This window comes from Phyllobates terribilis, unplaced genomic scaffold, assembly GCF_046119375.1.
Source record: "Phyllobates terribilis strain yellow unplaced genomic scaffold, ASM4611937v1 Scaffold_5__5_contigs__length_657084704, whole genome shotgun sequence".
In the NCBI taxonomy this organism is placed as follows: Eukaryota; Metazoa; Chordata; class Amphibia; order Anura; family Dendrobatidae; genus Phyllobates; species Phyllobates terribilis.
This window is the reverse complement of record NW_027362765.1, coordinates 25,583,670-25,603,392: the sequence shown is the minus strand read 5'-3', so window position 1 is coordinate 25,603,392 and position 19,723 is coordinate 25,583,670. Positions and strand designations below refer to the sequence as shown.

Here is a 19,723-nt window from a genome sequence, read left to right as displayed (position 1 = left end):
GAGCCCATACATTCTGCTGCCTCCAATAATATATACCTGACAGGAGCCCATACATTCTGCTGCCTCCAATAATATATACCTGACAGGAGCCCATAGATTCTCCTGCCTCCAATAATATATACCTGACAGGAGCCCATAGATTCTGCTGCCTCCAATAATATATAGCTGACAGGAGCCCATACATTCTCCTGCCTCCAATAATATATACCTGACAGGAGCCCATACATTCTGCTGCCTCCAATAATATATACCTGACAGTAGCCCATACATTCTCCTGCCTCCAATAATATATACCTGACAGGAGCCCATACATTCTAGCAAGCTCACTAGTGAAGACGCTAGAATGTATGGGCTGTAGTCAGGACCTGGAAGGATCCAATACATTCTAGGCTCAACCCTTGTGCTAAACAAGAACACGCCCATAATGCCCGGTCAGGACACGCCCCCGGACATGACGTCATACCTGGAAGGAGTATATACATTCTAGCGTCTACCGTGTCTGTCTGCTGGTGGAGGTATGTGGAGATTCCCCATTACTGAGCGCTGGCGGCATTAACCCCTTACAGATATATTGGAGGTGGAGGGAGAAGAGTGGTCGCTCCACACTGAGCTTCCCATACTGTCTTATTTCCACACAGTGACCCTCAACACTGCAGCATCTTCATCTTGAGCACCCTGTGCTGCCCCCGTATCATAGAGTCCCCTACACTGCCCCATCTCCATACAAAGACCTTATTAATGACCCAACTTTATATAGAGCCCCCGTATGCTACCAATTGCCATGCGAAGCCCCCTATACTGCCCCATCTCCACAAAGAGTCCCTGTATACTTCCTCCATCTCTTTATAGAGCGCCCTATCCTGCCCCATCTACATACAGAGTTCCCCTGTGCTGTCCTATAGCGGGTACGGAAAGTATTCAGACCTCTTTATATTTTTCACTCTTTGTTTCATTGCAGCCATTTGGTAAATTAGAAAAAAAATGAACTTTTTAGTATTAACCCCTTTACCCCCGAGGGTGGTTTGCATGTTAATGACCAGGCCAATTTTTACAATTCTGACTACTGTCACTTTATGAAGTAATTACTCTGGAACGCTTAAACAGATCCCCCTGATTCTGAGATTGTTTTTTCGTAACATATTGTACTTCATGATTGTGGTAAAATTTCTTCGATATCACTTGCGTTTATTTGTGAAAAAAACGGAAATTGGTCAAAAATTTGAAAATTTTGCAATTTTCAAAATTTGAATTTTCATGCTCTTAAATCAGAGAGATATGTCACACAAAAGAGTTAATAAACATTTCCCACAAGTCTACTTTACATCAGCACAATTTTGGAACCAAATTTTTTTTTTGTTAGGAAGTTATAAGGGTTGAAAGTTGACAAGCGATTTCTCATTTTTCCAGCAAAATTTACAAAACCATTTTTTTAGGGACCACATCACATTTGAAGTCACTTTGAGGGGTCTTTATGACAGAAAATACCCAAAAGTGACACCATTCTAAAAACTGCACCCCTCAAGGTGTTCAAAACCACATTCAAGAACTTTATTAACCCTTTAGGTGCTTCACAGGAATTTTTCCAATGTGGAAGAAAAAAATGAACATTTAACTTTTTTCACAAAAATGTTACTTTAGACCCAATTTTTTTTATTTTCACAGGGGTAACAAGAAAAAATGGACCCTAAAATTTGTTGTGCAATTTCCCCTGGGCACGCAGATACCCCATATGTGGGGAAAAAACACTGTTTGGGCGCACGGCAGAGCTCGGAAGGGAAGGAGCACCATATGACTTTTTGATTGTAAAATTTGCTTGAATAATTAGCGGACGCCATGTTGCTTTTGGAGAGCCCCTGTGTGCCCAAACATTGCAGCTCCCCCACAAGTGACCCCATTTTGGAAACCAGATCCCCCAAGGCACCTATCTAGATGCATAGTGAGCACTTGGAAACCCTAGGTGCTTCACAAATTGATTCGTAAAAATGAAAAAGTGAAAAAAAAAAAACGCTTTTTCATTTTTATGAATCAATTTGTGAAGCACCTGGGTGTTCCAAGTGCTCACTATGCATCTAGATAGGTGCCTTGGGGGGTCTAGTTTCCAAAATGGGGTCACTTGTGGGGGAGCTCCAATGTTTGGGCACACAGGGACTCTCCAAATGCTACATGGTATCCGCCAACAAATTGTCGGCTCAAATTGTTAGCGGACACCATGTTGGGTTTGGAGAGCCCCTGATGTGCCTAAACAGTGGAGCTCCCCCACAAGTGACCCCATTTTGGAAACTATACCCTTCAAGGATTTTATTAAGGTGTATAGTGAACATTTTGAACCCAGAGGTACGACACAGAATTTGATAACATTAGGTCATCATATTGAATAAGTTTTCATTAGTCTTGAGCGCAAGTACTCGCTACTTGAGTTTGCAACGGGTACTCAGGTATGCACCATGTAAAGCGTGTGCTCGAGTCCCTGCTCCACATGTTTCACTGTTATTAGACACCCAAAAAAAAAACCATGCGGGGATCGCTCGTGCATGGCAGGCAATCCCCGTAAAGTTTTTTTGGCCGCGAAGCATATGGGGCGGAGACTCGAGCATGTCACTCAAATACCCACGATACTCAATGCATACCAGAGCACCCGATGCAAACTCAAGTAGCGAGCACTTGCGCTCAACACTAGTCGCCATATCGTCATCTTTTTTTCTTACTTTTGAAAAAAATCCCAACCCCATCACAACCCTAACCCCAAACCCAGCCCTAACCCTAGCCCAACCCTAACCCGAGAGTTTATTTTTTACTCCGTTCCACGTGCGGTATAAGTGATTAGACGACTTTATTCTTCGGGTCGGTGCGATTACAGCGATACCAGAATCATATGGGGTTTTTATGACTGACAGCTGTCACACACTAAAAGACGCATTTGCGGGATGAGTTTACGTTGTTATTGGTGCCATTTTCAGGCATGTGACATTTTTTGATCGCTTTCTATTATGATTTTTGGGAGGCAGAATAAACAAAAACCAACAATTCAGGAATTGTACTTTTTTTTTCTTTTTTTTTATTCTGTTCCTCGTGTGGTAAAATTGATAAGGCAGCTTTATTCTTCGGGTCAGTGCATTTACAGCGGTACCACATTTATATCGTATTTCTATGTTTTGCACTTTTACATAATAAAAGCAATTTTATAGAAAAAAATATTTTTTAGCATAGCTTTATTCTGAGAGCTATAACTTTTTTTTTTTCGGCTGATGGAGCTGTATGGTGGCTTGTTTTTTGCGGGACGAGATGACGTTTTCAGCGGTACCATTTTTATTTAGATTTGTCTTTTTGATCGCGTGTTATTTCATTTTTTGTTTGGCGGTATGGTGATAAAGCATTGTTTTTTGCTTCGTTTTTTATTTTTTTTTTACCGTGTTCACTGAAGGGGTTAACTAGTGGGACAGTTTTATAGGTCAGGTTGTTCCGGACGCGGCGATACCAAATATGTGTACTTTTATTATTTTTTTTTTAATAATAATATTTATTGATGGGTACATTATATTTTTATTTTTGGTGGATTATTTTTTTTATTTTTTTAAAATATTTTTACAATTTTTTTTTTTTTTTTTTTTCACTTTCTGATTTTTATACTTTATTACTTTGTCCCACTATGGGACTTTCACTTTTTTTTCTCTGATTGCCTGCATGGCACAAGAATGCAGCACCATCCCTGTGCCATGCAGGCTGTCAGCGCTGGACAGGGAGAAGATTGTTTGGAGATGCACTGCGCATGTCCAAAAAATCTTCCTGCTGTCTGGTGACCCGGATGTTGTCATGACGACATCGGGTCGTCATGGCAACATCCTGGAAGCCGCGGCAGACATCGCTGGAAGCCGGAAGAGAAGGTGAGTATCGGCGATCACCTCCCCTTGCCTCCGCAATGCTGCGATCGACTTCGATCGCAGCATCGCTGGGGTTAATGTGCTGGGAGCGGTGCTTGACCTCTCCCTTCTCATAGTACCGGGTGTCAGCTGTGACAATCAGCTGACACCCGGCGGCGATCGCGCCCGCACAGCCTGTGTGCGCGCGCGATCGCCATGACGTACTAATACGGGTCTGGTTCTTAAGTCCCAGGGCACAGACGCGTATTAGTACGTCTAATGTTGTTAAGGGGTTCAAGTACACTCTGCACCTCATCGTCAATGAAAAAAATCAGAAATGTAGACATTTTTGAAAGTTTATTAAAAAAAAACTGAAATATCACATGCTCATAAGTATTCAGACCCTTTGCTCAGAATTGAGTAGAAGCCCCCTTTTGAGCTAGTACCGCCATGAGTCTTCTTGGGAATGATGCAACAAGTTTTTCACACCTGGATTTGGGGATCCTCTGCCATTCTTCCTTGCAAATCCTCTCCAGTACCGTCAGGTTGGATGGTGAACGTTGGTGGACAGCCATTTTCAAGTCTCTCCAGAGATGCTCAATTGGGTTTCCGTACCCACTGTATCTTGATAGAGAGCACCTATACTACCCCATTTCCATACAGAATCCCCCTATACTGCCCCATCTCAATACAGAACCCCCTATACCGCCCCATTTCCATACAGAATCCCCCTTATACTGCCCCATCTCTGTACAGAACCCCCTAACTGTTCTATTTCTATACAGAATCCCCTTACACTGTCCAGTCTCCATAAAGAACCCCATATACTGCTCCATCTCAATATAAAATACACCTATACTGCCCCATTTATATATAGAGCCCCTGTACTGCCCCATCTTCATATTAAATTGCCCTATACTTCCATATTGAGCCCCTTAGGCTATGTGCCCACAATGCAGAAATGCTGCATATTTTTTATGCTTCTCCCTGGCAGGAAAAACGCATGCGTTTGTCAAGCATCTTTGCATGCATTTCTGCATGCGGGTTATCAAGCGCTTTTCCAAGCGATTTTAGCATCACTTGGAAAGTGCTTGACAACTTGTTCACACTATATAAATCCATGCAACCGGCATGTATTTATAGTAGTGTGACCAAGTTAGTTTGTTCAGGGCCCCGGCACTTGTCCGGGTGCTGATGCCTGCCCTGCTTATTACTACAACAGATGTAATATATCATTCTCACACAGCCAAATGGTAAATAAATCAGTGAAATATCTGTGGGATAAAAATGCCCAAACCCTTAGGTATATTCACTGATGGGGTATTATCATAGAAAAATTAAAATCCCTAAGGCCACTCCAGGGAGGGGACATTCACCCCCCTCCTCTCTCACACAGAATCTCAAGGAGAAAGAACTTACAATCTAAGAGCCTCCTTGAAGTAGAATTACACAGTTGACATATGGCGTAACAGGAAATTAGTGGTAGCTAAGAAGTGACAAAAAGGTAACCACTTGTTGGGTTCTTGATGACTCCCTGGCTGTGATCTTTGACAACTGGTGGCGAGCGGTGGGATAGCAGACTGTGTTTTATTTTATTTTTTTGATCTTGGACAATACTGTACATGTAGCAGTTAGGCTGTGTGCCCACTATGCGTTTTTTAAGCGTTTCCACAGTGGAAATTCCGCTGCAGAAACGCTCACAAAAAGCGTGGTAGAAGGTCTGCCATGTTCCCTGATGATAATCCGCATGTGCAGTGCACATGCTGCGGAAATTTCCGCTGCGGATTATCATTGCGGAAAAATCTGCAGCACTACCAATTATTTTGCGGAAACGCGGCGTTTTCGCTGCCATTGACTCGCATTGGACCGCATGTCATCCGCATTACTGTATCTGTACATGTGGATACCATGCGTTTCAGTGTGCGGATGGTACCCGGGTTTGGAGAAGAGGAGACTCTCCTCCAGACCCGGGTACCATAGTACCTGTAAAAAAAAGAAAATAAAAGATAAAAATTATACTTGCCTTCTGATGGGCCCCGGTGTCCTTGTCTCGGCTTGCCGTCAGCTCGCGGCAGACTAAAAGGACCTGCGGTGACGTAATTTAGTCATGTGACGGGTCACGCGACCGCTAACGTCGGCAGGTCCTTTTAGTCTACCGCAAGCTGCCGGCAAGCCAAGACAAGGACACCGGGGCCCATCAGAAGGTAAGTATATATTTATTTTTTACCATTCTTTCGGTCATACTATATAAATCCATACCGGTTGCATGGATTTATATAGTGTGACCAAGTTGTCAAGCATTTTCCAAGTGATGCTAAAATCGCTTGGAATGCGCTTGACAACCCGCATGCGGAAATGCATGTGAAGAACGCTTCACTTCCGCTTGTCCCTGGCATGAGAAACACATGTAAAATCTGCATGCGGTTTTTCTGCCAGGGAGATGCAGAAACGGTCAGGAAAAATCCGGAGCATTTCTGCATCGTGGTCACATAGCCTTACATCCCTCCTGCTTCTCTTGTTTTTTTGTCCTATCTCTTGTTTGGCAATTATGGCTGTAGTTGGAGAGCCATGGTACAACCAGCAGTCCAAGGATGTTTTTACTGCCCTCTGTACGATGAGACAGATTTACTCCACTGGCAAAATCAGGCACGAAATGATTGCTGAACTGTTTTAATGTGACGCAGAGCAAGTCCTTCACCCAAACCCTGATGAAGGGGAGGCCAGCCAAGGCGCAGATGGTGCTGTGGCACAGGTCCCGTCCCTGTGAATGCCAGCCACATCCGCAACCAGGGTAGCAAGGACCCCCCCCCCCCTTAAGATGGTCTTGCAGCAACTCAACGCATGCAATCGTGAGGGACGTCTGAACCTGATTCAGCAATACTGAGAGAGCCAGACAGGCCCGGGAGGAGTCAGAGCACCAGCTGGCGTTAGCCCAAATCCAGAAGGAGACATCCACCCCACTGAGCAGTGAGTGCAGAATGCCATCAGCTTTAAACCCCATTCTGAGCATTTTCCTATCATGGACAAGTACGGGGACCTGGATATATTTGTGCGGGGGTTTGAAAAGGCCTGCAGACAGTACCAGCTGCCTGAGGACAGTTGGGCCTGATATTTAACCCAGGGCTCCGAGGCAAAGCTCTGGAGGTGTTTGCCTCTCTCCTCCCTAGACCACATATGTCAAACTCTGGTCCGTGGGCAAATCTGGCCCTCAGGGTGATTATAATTGGCCCGCAACGCCATTTGGAAGACTTTGTGGGACCATTATTTTGAATGGAGGACTATGTGGGACGCATTATACTGTGTGGAGGGCTGTATGGGTATCACAGTTGGGCAGTAGCGGCAATGGGTTTTTATGGTGAAACCAGTCAATGAAAATCTATACTCTAGCTATATGTGGTAATCATAAAACGTAACTTTTGATAAATATACAATAAACACTGAATAATATATAAAAACAGTCCAACCAGACCTAAAGTGTAGAAAGTCAGTGCAAAACAACACCGACACGTGTAGTATCTATATATCAAAACATGAGAGCCATGTCCTTTAAACTCTCATGTTTTGATATATGACACGTCAGCACATAATTCTCCCTGGCAGTATTATGTGCTGACGCGCCAATTTCAAATGCTTTATGCAGGATAATGAATAAACAAAAGACAATCCCTGTTAGAAGGTGAAAGTACAAAATCCAACATTCATATGCAAACGACAATAAGAGATTGGAACACTCTCACCCCATATGCAGCTCCAGAGTCAGATACCCAAGTCTGACATATCCATTTGACACAGTCCTTTTAACATCGTGTTCTGCACGGGGTATTGTTTGGTGCAAGTTGCACTGCTCCCAACTCGTTTCCTCTCTCAAAAAAGATTCTTCAGGGGAGTCTCACTTCTATGGTGGGAAATAACACACTATCTCGGCATTGTGTTACCGCTGTTCATTCTCTCAAAACCTTAGTGCAGTGCTAGAAAGTTTCACGCTGTCATATAAATCGCCGTGCATTGTGCCAACTGCGACGTCACTTTTGGAAATGACGATCTATTTCCGGTGTGTGGAGCGCATCACCCTGCGGTGACACGCAAACATCACATTCGGGTAGCGTTCACACATAATAATAATCTTTATATAGCTCCAACATATTCCACAGCGATTTACATTTCAGAGGTTTGCACACATCCACAGCATCCTGTGGGAACAACCCAGTGGGTAGAGCTAATGGACATATGCTACCACCCCTTAGTAACACCCCCCCTTCCTGCCGCATTCACTTGTGCTTTCTATTTGTGCCCCCTGTCTGCTCTCTGCTGCACCTGCCTGCTCTCTGCTGCACCTGCCTGCTCTCTGTATGAGTTTTTTTTTTCTAAACTAAGTTCAGCAACCTTGGAAGCCCGCCTCAGTTCTTTAACCCCTTTAAAGCCCATGACGTACTAATACGCGTCTGTGCCCTGGGCTTTAAGAGCCTGACCCGTATTAGTACTTCATGGCGATCGCGCGGTCACACAGGCTGTGCGGGCGCGATCGCCGCCGGGTGTCAGCTGATTGTCACAGCTGACACACGATACTATGTGCAGGGAGTGGTCCTGCACCGCTCCCAGCACATTAACCCCCGCAATGCTGCGATCTAAGTCGATCGCAGCATTGCGGAGGCAAGGGGAGGTGATCGATATACTCACCTCCTCTTCCGGCTTCCAGCGCTGTCTGCCGCGGCTTCCCGGGTGTTGCCATGACGACCTGATGTCGTCATGACAACATCCGGGTCACCAGACAGCAGGAAGATTGTTTGGACATGCGCAGTGCATCTCCAAACTATCTTCTCCCTGTCCAGCGCTGACAGCCTGCGTGGCGCAGGGATGGTGCTGCATTCCTGTGCCATGCAGGCGATCAGAATAAAAAAAGTGAAAGTCCCATAGTGGGACAAAGTAGAAAAGTAAAAAAACTGTCTGACAGTGAAAAAAAAGAAAAAAAAAATTGTAAAAATATTAATAAAAAAATAAAAAAAATAATCCACTAAAAATAAAAAATATAATGTACCCATCAATAAATATTATTATGAAAAAAACCAAACAAACAATAAAAGTACACATATTTGGTATCGCCGCGTCCGTAACGACCTGACCTAGAAAACTGTTCCACTAGTTAACCCCTTCAGTGAACACGGTAAAAAAACAAAAACAAAGCAAAAAACAATGCTTTATCATACCGCCAAACAAAAAATGGAATAACACGCGATCAAAAAGACGAATATAAATAAAAATGGTACCGCTGAAAACGTCATCTCGTCCCGCAAAAAACAAGCCGCCATACAGCTCCATCATCCGAAAAATCAAAAAGTTAGAGCTCTCAGAATAAAGCGATGCAAAAAAATATTTTTTTCTATAAAATAGCTTTTACTGTGTAAAAGCACCAAAACATAGAAAAACTATATAAATGTGGTACCGCTGTAAACGTACTGACCTAAAGAATAAAGCTACCTTATCAATTTCACCACACGCGGAGCAGAATAAAAAAATGTAAAAAAACCACAATTCCTGAATTGTTGGTTTTTGTTTATTCTGCCTCCCAAAAATAGGAATAGAAAGCGATCAAAAAATGTCACGTGCCTGAAAATGGCACCAATAAAAACGTCAACTCATCCCGCAAAAAACAAGCAGTCACATGACTCTGTCGGCCAAAATATGGCGATGCAAAAACTATATTTTACAAAATATGTGTCTTTTAGTGTGTGACAGCTGTCAATCATAAAAACCCGATATGATTCTGGTATCGCTGTAATCTCACCGACCCGAAGAATAAAGTAATCTCATCACTTATACCGCATGAGGAACGGCGTAAAAAATAAACGCTAGGGCTGGGTTTGGGGTTGTGCTAATGTTAGGGTTTGGGTTGTTTTTTTTTTCCAATGTAAAAAAAAAAAAATGACGATATGGCGACTAGTGTTGAGCGCAAGTGCTCGCTACTTGAGTTTGCATCGGGTGCTCGGGTATGCACTGAGTATCGCGGGTGCTCGAGTCTCCGTCCCATATGCTTCGCGGCCAAAAAAACCTCGCGGGGATTGTCTGCCATGCACGAGCGATCCCCACATGTTTTTTGGGGGGTTTCTAATAACCGTTAAACATGCGGGCCGGGACTCGAGCATTTCACTTGAGCACCCGTGATACATGGTGCATACCTGAGTACCCGATGCAAACTCAAGTAGCGAGCACTTGCGCTCAAGACTAATGACAACTTATTCAATATGATGACCTAATGTTATCAAATTCTGTGTCGTACCTCTGGGATCAAAATGTTCCCTATACCCCTTAATAAAATCCTTGAGGGGTATAGTTTCCAAAATGGGGTCACTTGTGGGGGAGCTCCACTGTTTAGGCACATCAGGGGCTCTCCAAATGCGACATGGTGCCCGCTAACAAATTGAATGGAAAATCGGCTCAAATTGTTAGCGGAAACCATGTTGCGTTTGGAGAGCCCCTGATGTGCCTAAACAGTGGAAACCCCCCACAAGTGACCCCATTTTGGAAACTAGACCCCCCAAGGCACCTATCTAGATGCATAGTGAGCACTTGGAACCCTCAGGTGCTTCACAAATTGATTCGTAAAAATGAAACAGTGGAAAAAAAAACACTTTTTCATTTTTACGAATCAATTTGTGAAGCACCTAGGGGTTCCAAGTGCTCACTATGCATCTAGATAGGTGCCTTGGGGGGTCTAGTTTCCAAAATGGGGTCACTTTGGGGGGTTTCCACTGTTTAGGCACATCAGGAGCTCTCCAAACGCAACATGGCGTCCGCTAATTATTCAAGCAAATTTTACAATCAAAAAGTCAAATGGCGCTCCTTCCCTTCCGAGCCTTGCCGTGCGCCCAAACAGTGTTTTTTCCCCACATATGGGGTATCTGTGTGCCCAGGGGAAATTGCACAACAAATTTTGGGGTCCATTTTTTCCTGTTACCCCTGTGAAAATAAAAAATATTGGGTCTAAAGTAACATTTTTGTGAAAAAAGTTAAATGTTCATTTTTTTCTTCCACATTCCAAAAATTCCTGTGAAGCACCTGAAGGGTTAATAAAGTTCTTGAATGTGGTTTTGAGCACCTTGAGGGGTGCAGTTTTTAGAATGGTGTCACTTTTGGGTATTTTCTGTCATAAAGACCCCTCAAAGTGACTTCAAATGTGATGTGGTCCCTAAAAAAATGGTTTTGTAAATTTTGTTGGAAAAATGAGAAATCGCTGGTCAACTTTTAACCATTATAGCTCCCTAACAAAAAAAAAATTTTGGTTCCAAAATTGTGCTGATGTAAAGTAGACATGTGGGAAATGTTATTTATTAACTCTTTTGTGTGACATATCTCTCTGATTTAAGGGCATAAAAATTCAAATTTTGAAAATTGCAAAATTTTCAAAATTTTTGCCAAATTTCTGTTTTTTTCACAAATAAACGCAAGTGATATCGAAGAAATTTTACCACAATGATGAAGTACAATATGTCATGAAAAAACAATCTCAGAATCAGGGGGATCCGTTGAAGCGTTCCAGAGTAATTACTTCATAAAGTGACAGTGGTCAGAATTGTAAAAATTGGCCTGGTCATTAACGTGCAAACCACCTTGGGTTGTAAAGGGGTTAATCAGGCTGGTGTGCCAGAGTTGCCTGTTGATTGTGCGAGATTTGGTATGTGTGATGGGTGCGACCGATTCGAGAGCTGCAGCTGTTGGGGAATTATATAAAGCGGCAGCAGAGAAGATAGCGTTGTACGCAGATGATATTTTATTATTTTTACAGGACCCTCAGGCATCATTACATGGTGCCATAGCTATCATCAATAGATTTGGCCTGCTATCTGGGCTACAAATTAATTGGGATAAATCTCATATTATGGAAATAGACACCCTTGATGGCTTAGATGTTGAACAGGTGGAACGTACACAATTTAAATTAGTACGAGAGTTTAAATATCTTGGAATTATAATAACACTACCAGTAAAGGAGTACCTTCAGTTGAATGTATACCCGATACTTGGGAAATTAAAAGATAAAGCATCTACATGGAGCAAAATGCGCCTCTCGGTGGTGGGACGCACCAATCTTCTTAAAATGGTGCTGATGCCCAAATTGCTATAGGTTTTACATAACTCCCCTGTGTGGATTCCTCGGTCGGTGTTCCAGCGTTTTAATTCAATATTTATGGATCTGGTTTGGGGTGGAGGACAACCTAGGATTAAGCTGGAGACTCTCCAGAGGCCGAAGGAAGAGGTGCATCTTGCCCTACAAAACCCGTGGATATATTTTTTGGCAGCACAGTCCCAGCATATTAGAGGGTGGTCACTATGGGCGGTGAAGGGGACTATCCAGGTGGTTTTGGAGGTTCATTTTAGAAAGAGTCCATTGGTAGTGGGCCTAGAGTCTGGACTTTTTGGGAAGATGGGCAGGTCATACCCGACCTGTGGCTTAGTCCATAAATTGTGGACGAGGGTGAAGAAGATTAGAGGCATAGTGGGAATGTCTTTGTATACTCCTATTTGGGATAACGAAAATTTAAGTGAATTTTATAAAATAGGAGAGCTGAAAGGATGGGTGGAAAGGGGTATACAGTACATTTACCAACTGATGGATAACCAAAACATCAAAACCTTGGAGGTGCTGAAAGAGGAATATCATTTATTAGACAGACACAGCTATCAGTATACAAAGGTTAAACATGCGTTTATTAAGCAAAGGAAAATCAGGAACCTGTCTGTTCAAAAGGATATCGTTATTGACTATATTTGTTTGGGGGGATGAACAGCAGGCGTCATATCTAAGGTGTAAGCTGATCTGCTTCATAAAGCGGCAGCAGCATCTGCATTGTGTAAGGAACTTATGTCTGTAAGAGGGAGAAGGGATTCAGAGAGTGAGTGTAGGTCGAGGTGTTTGAGATTTCTGTGAGAGTGTGTAAGTTTGTGGAGTGGAGATTGTGCACCTTGAGAGGAGAGGGCAGAGAATGTAAGTTATGGTCAGAAAGAGGGAGAGGTGAGTTAGAGAGGTTAGATAGGGAACAGAGGCAGGTCAAGTGTTTTGCCATCTTTGTGAGTGGCTCTGGATGACCATTGAGCAAGGCTGAAGGAGGAAGTGACAGACAGAAGCTTTGAGACAGCTGAGTGAGAAATGTCAATGGGGATGTTGCAGTCACCCATGATAGGGGATGTTGGCGGAAAGGAAGTGAAGTAGCCAGGTGGTAAAGTGGTGGGTGGTCCTGGGGGGCGGTAAATGACAGCCAGTTGGAGGGGGAGTAAATGCACACACAGTACACCTCAAAAGAGGGGAGAGTAACGGAGAGTGGTAAAGTGGGATTTGGGCAAAGGTGCGTTTATCTGACAGGAGAAAACCGACTCCTCCGCCATGCTTGCCGCTGGTGCAGGGGGGTGGGGTGGGAAAGGTGAAATCCTCCGTATGAAAGTGAAGCTGGAGAGGCTGTGTCAGAGGGGGTGAGCCAAGTTTCAGGCGAGAAAGGAAAGTTTGTTAGTAATAAAAAGATCATGGATGTAGGAAAGTTTGTTGTAGACAGAGCGAGCGTTCCATAGGACTCCTGTTAGTGGTACTGGGGAAGCGGGGGCAGGGCGAATGGATATAAGGTTAGAAGGGTTGAGAAAATTTGTAATAGATCGTGAATTAGAGGTGGAAGTGACTGTGGGGAGGACCAGGATTTGGAGAGCTATCGCTGGCAGTGAGGAGGAGCAAGGAAAGTGTTAGCAGGTGGGAGCAGGAGAGGGCATGAGATGGCTGTCTGTCTTTGGAGACAGAGGATTATATGTTGAGGAATAGTTCTGAAGAGGTGAGATGGATTGGGAGGATGGAGGGAGACATAACCAGTTCATTACTAGGTGTAGGGATTAGGGGGTTAGTAGGAAATGGAGGACTATAGGGGTGATAGTAAAAAATATTTGTTTTCACTATGAATAGTTACTTTCAGTTCCCTTCTGGTTCAATTCTGGTCTAATTCAGTGCAGCGCATTTATATGATACACATGTATATTTAGACAATTTTTCTGATTTACCCATCAAGGATGTATATGTGCAAGAACAAAATTGCGGAGAGGCTGTTACAACTCACCCTAGAGATCTTCTTCCGAATTACTGGAGAGGTGAGAGATTCTGATGACGTCACATTACATCATTCTTATCTATGTATCTATGGGAATAACAGATGGACAGAACTGGGTGAGGTGAGGACTCTGGAAATGTCTGTAGTGAGATTTATTAATGTGTCTCTCCATAACCAGGATTACACAGTAGTGAAGAAGACCTCTAGTGAGCGCTGTCAGGACCCTGTGTCTGAGGGATGGGGAAGACCCCTGAGCCCAATCACAGTGCCTCCACCTCACCCTCTGATACATGAAGACATCAATGACCAGAAGATCCTAGAACTCACCTACAAGATGATTGAGCTTCTGACTGGAGAGGTGACACTGTTGGGAATGCTGGGACATTATACAGTAACGCTATGAAGGGAACAGGGGGGTTGACTGTATTATTGTATGTGTCAGGTTCCTATAAGGTGTCAGGATGTCACCGTCTATTTCACCATGGAGGAGTGGGAGTATTTAGAAGGGCACAAACATCTGTACAAGGACGTCATGATGGAGGTTCCCCAGCCCCTCACATCACCAGGTAATAGCACTAAATACACTCAGCCTATAATTATCTATATGTAAAGAGTGAATTCAATCCATGTATTTGTTTCCTCCAGTTCTATCCAGTAAGAGGACAACATCAGAGAGATGTCCCCATACTCTTCTTCCAGAGGACTGTAAACAAGAAGATCCCAATGTTCCTCAGGATCATCAGGTAGATGGAGGGAAAGTGTCATGATATCTCCCCTATGTTGTGTAGACAGCTGTGAAGGTCTTGGGCTCTGTCTTGTTTTATCCACCAGTATTATATGTTTTATACTTGTGTAATGAGAATGGTGGAGATGGCAGGATTAGAGCTGATCATAGATGTGACTTCTCTATCATCTGTCTGTGACTTTTACAATATTTGTTTCAGGGTAAAGATCTGATCCATATTAATGCTACAGGGACATATGTGAGGGGTGGTGACGAGCAATGTAAAGAGGAGAGTCCTACAGATAACCATCCAGGTGAGTAGTAACCAGTAAATACAGAGTCAGAAATTCTTCTCAGTCATCAGCTTTCTCTGCTTTATCAGTGGTGTAGTTTGGACATATTACAATCATGTGATCACCATTCTGCCATTAGACCCATACATGTTCCTCCACCCAAAACTCTTCAAATTACTTTGGGCATTGAAAGCCCTTCTTCTATAGAGCTTACAACCTGGAGGCTCCACTTACCCCCCCCCCCCCCCCCCCCGAAATTAAAAAATGCTGACTGTTATTTGCCCTGATCTGTAGACTACAAAGCCAAATAACAGCATACGTAGAATGTGCTGAGAAGTAAGAAAAATAGTATGATGGGCCTCTAAGAGAAAGCAGAGGGTTAGCTGTTACCTTCCTAGAATCCTGATATCTTACTGGATAAATCTCTATTTTCTCTCTTCTGTGCTGCTGAATCTTCTCATATAGTCCCTACAAGACCAGGTCCAGTCTTCATGGCAAAACTTTGCTTTTATGATTCACAACATGAAATGTGCAGTGAGGGCCAAGTGTGAATTTCTGTACAATAACAACAGAGTTTCCCTTTATCCTGAATTTTTGATTCCTTTGAAAACCAACTAACTTCAAAGAGGATTGTGGTAAATTACACCTGTGCCATGATATAGTTCTAAACTGTATGTGGTTGATGGCTGTAATATACATTTATTCACGTTTGCAGGAGTTGAGTTTTCATGGCTCAAGCCCTGATTTCATGGCATCACTTCATATTATTGTTTCCATTATGTTTTTGATACTAATGAATTCAGATTAGTGCACATTCACTCCTGTAATGTGCAGCACTAATACCTTCTCTACTCTTCTGGACAGAACTCATAGTAGCTCCAATGGTCCACCATAAATGAATGGAACTCCAGTTAGGGTTGTAGTTCTCCCCCTTGTAGCTCTTATTGGAAATGTAACTTGTTTTTCCCCTCACCCATGACAGCACCTGAGAGAGTGTGATCCGCCCCTATTATTGGACAGAAAGCCAAGAGGTAGAGCACAAAAAAAAGGCAACTTCCACTTCCTCCTTCAATGTGGTTTCCTGTCCTTTGGATGTAGGAGCCTTGAGCACATGGCTGGAGCAGCCCTGAATCATGGAACAGTTCAGTTGGGCGCTGAAATGCTAACATCAGTCTGGGAGAATCTACATTTAATGCTTCAGTACCTATCAGGGGCTGGTGTTTGGCCTAGGGCCTTGTGTTTCAGTAGCCTTGGGGCCTAGTAATTCTCACATGACTGCGTCTAAACGTGTGATGCTGCCCAGGCGTATGTGGCCTGGTGTTTCTCGTTTAGGTAGTGTGGCTTGGTTGAGTAAAGAGTCTGTCTTGTCAACAGATCCTGCGTTCGAATCATTTTCAATCAGATCATTTTTTATTGTGAAAGATATTAAGATATTCACATTTTAATTTGTTCTTAGAAACAATCACAACTAAATAAAAGAAACACACAAATAAAAAAACAAAAGTAAACCAAATACAAACCGGTTCTTATTAATCATCGTAGCTATTATCATGCGTTTACTACAAATTACATATATGAATACCATCTGACTGCTTGTGTATTGCATTAAAATACAGAGAATTACATAATTTACATGTGATTATTTTTGACCCTTTTGTTTTCCAATATCTAACACTTTGAGTGTGTAAGTTAAAGACTTCAGATGAATTAGGAGACTTTACAGGTTTATGACAAGGAAATGTACAGATGGTCTATCATAGTGCTTCTAAGAAGGCTTTCCGATGCAATCCCGGGAGTAGTTAACCATTGTTCCCATAGCTTTATAAATGTTTTAAGGGTGTTTCTTTTAATATATGTTCTCATTTCCATACAGAAGACATTATTGGATTTCAATTCTTCTATCATTGGGGGTGGGGGGGGGGGGATTTTTCTATCCAATGTAGTGCTAAAAGTTTTCTAGCTTGAAATAGTACTTGGGAGATAGCTATAGGGGAACCCGAATCCAGCCCCTCCTCCAACAGACCAAGTATGCAGATTTTGGGTTCCAACTGTATATTTATTCCAAACACAGATTTTATTTAGTACACCCTTCCAATATTTTCCGATGATTACACACTCCCACTTCTTGTGCATTAAATGAGCGTAGTTTTTCCCGCATCTTGAACACAGGTTGTTCACTCTTATACCAATTTTAAATATGATACTCGGGGTCTTATATACTCTATGAATAAGAAAGATTTGGAACAGTCTTTGTGATTCGGACAAGGATAATTTAGGAATTGGATCCAGCACCTCTTCCCATTGTTCCTCAGATAGGGGACCCAAACCTCTTTCCCACTTTTCTTTGGCTATGATGGGATATTTTTATAAACACACATTAGATGCAATTATGGCTGTTTATATATATATATATATATACTAGATGGTGGCCCGATTCTAACGCATCGGGTATTCTAGAATATGTATGCGGCCGACCGGGCGCGACTAATCACTGAAGCAGTGTTTAAATGGGTTGTGCACTACTTTAAATGACCCCCCCCCCCCCCCCCCCCCGAATGTATCCCCCCAAGGCCCCTAATGAATTTTATAATTACTTCATGTTGTCAATACTGCTTGTGACAACATCGCTGACCACGCACAGCCAGCACGTAATTCCCCCGGCTGCAGCCGGCTCTTGCTTCCGCTTACATCATGACTATTTGCGGCTGCAGCCAGGGGTCTCCTGTTCCGTGTACCACGGTAAATGATGGGCTGTGGGTGGGGTTATCCCCCATCGTGTCACACCCAGCATCCACCGCGCGCTCTGTCAATGAAAGCGCGTGCGGTGGATGCCGGGTGTGATGGGAAGGGGGATAACCCCGCCCACAGCCCATCACTCCGCGAAACAGGAGACCCCTTGGCTGCAGCCGCAAATATTCGTGACATAAGCGGAAGCAAGAGTCAGCTGCATCCGGAGGTCACATGCTGCCTGTGCGCGGTGACCCGAGACCCCTAATTTTACAACAAAAAACTGGGAAAATTTATTGACTTGAGTATAATCCTAGGGTGGGAAATGCAGCAGCTACTGTTAAATTTCCATATCCTGGTATGTAAGTTCCCTCATCCCCTAATTGTGGTTTGTAAGGCTCAGTCATTCCCCTAATCTTGGTTTGTATGACCCCCTTATCTTGGCTTGCACGGCCCCCTCATCCTGGCTTGTATGGCCTCCTCATCCTGGCTTGTATGGCCTCCTCATCCTGGCTTGTATGGCCCCCTCATCCTGGTTTTGTATGACCTCCTCATTCCCCCATCCCCACAGCACAGTTAAAAAAATAAACACTAATACTCACCTTCTTTCCTTACCTCTGCTCCAGCGCTATCTGTCCTGTCTACAGCAGCTTCTGGCAGGGTCTGAGGCACAGCACGCGCTCTCAGATACTGCCCTGAGTTGCTGCTGTCTGTAGATTCGCTCCTCTCCACGCCGGGACTAAGTGTGTGGAGAGGCGGTGGCGTACTTATTTTAAATCCGGCACCAATTGACCGGAGAGCGTGTTTAAATTTGGCGACAAAATCGCTGATTGGTCGCGGCCGGCAGCCACGACCAATCAGCAGAGCGGTGTTTAAATTTGGCACCAATATCGCTGAACCATGTTAGTGAGGACCGGGGAGCGGCGCTGCCTGTGCGGGTACTTCCGCTAGCGCCGGTCATCTCCCGGCTGCATCGCCGCTGAGGTATTATGTAGGAGATATAAAAGTTGAGGCATGAGAATCATTTTTGTTAAATTCCCTCTCCCAACTACTGACATTGGAAGTCGACACCAAGTGAACATTTTAGTTCTGAATTTTAGCAATATGGGAGCCCGGTTAAGAGAATAGTATTCCTGGGTCTGGCGGTAACCACTACCACAAGATATTTAAAAGTACTTGCTACTTGTATCCGAGTATTCTCCAGGGATAAATCTGTTGGTAAGGGATCTATGGGCATGAGGACTGATTTATTCCAATTTATTGATAATCCTGACCCAGTTCCAAATATTTTAATAAGATTCATTGCTGGAAAAATGAAGGAGACCACATTTCCTAAAAAACGGAAGCATGTCATCCACATATTAAAAGATCCTCATCTCCAGTGACCCACAACAGAAGCCAGTTATTTCAGTAGAAGAGCGTATTAAACAAGCTAGCGGCTCTATGGCAGTTGCAAAGAGAAGGGGCGACGGGGGCATCCCTGCCTGGTTCCCCTTCCCATCTCGAACGTCCCTGATACACGACCATTTACCCTAAGTTTTGCCATAGGAGGCAAATATAACAGCTGGATATATGAAATAAATGCATCACCAGATCCCATGCCTCTCAAGACTGGCAACAGGAAATTGCACTCTATGCTGCCAAATGCTTTGGCAGTGTCAAGAGAAAAGACTGCTCTGGACCAGGTAGACTCCGAGCTTAGCTGTAAACCCAAAAAAAGATGTCTCAAATTAACTGATGTGGATTTGTTTGGCATAAAGCCTGTTTGGTTGTCGTTAATCACTTTGGAAATTACTTTTGATAGTCTGTTGGCTTATGCTTTTGCCAGTAACTTGACATCGGTTGAGAGAAGGGAGATTGGTCTGTAGGAATCAGACTGACAGGGGTCTTTCCCAGGTTTTAATAATAGGATTATTACAGCTTCCATCATAGATTCTGGAAGAGATCAAGTTTTAACTGATTCCTCAAAGACATTTAACAATTTAGGTAATAATATGTCGAGTTACATTTTAAAGAATTCCCCTGGTATCCCGTCTAAACCCA

At 43.5% G+C, this 19,723-nt stretch overlaps 1 protein-coding gene across 1 annotated transcript in view; it reads left to right on the top strand.

Annotated features, from left to right (window-relative positions):
• The first annotated feature begins 417 nt into the window (after window positions 1–417).
• LOC141271770 (gastrula zinc finger protein XlCGF66.1-like) overlaps window positions 418–19,723 on the top strand; it is an 85,815-nt gene continuing 66,509 nt past the window's right edge. The window contains exons 1-6 of the mRNA XM_073681895.1: window positions 418–515; window positions 13,898–13,976; window positions 14,115–14,294; window positions 14,379–14,502; window positions 14,582–14,679; window positions 14,881–14,974. Coding sequence (XP_073537996.1) covers window positions 13,899–13,976; window positions 14,115–14,294; window positions 14,379–14,502; window positions 14,582–14,679; window positions 14,881–14,974 — 574 coding nt within the window. The 5' untranslated portion in view covers window positions 418–515; window position 13,898. The remainder of the gene's footprint in view (window positions 516–13,897; window positions 13,977–14,114; window positions 14,295–14,378; window positions 14,503–14,581; window positions 14,680–14,880; window positions 14,975–19,723) is intronic.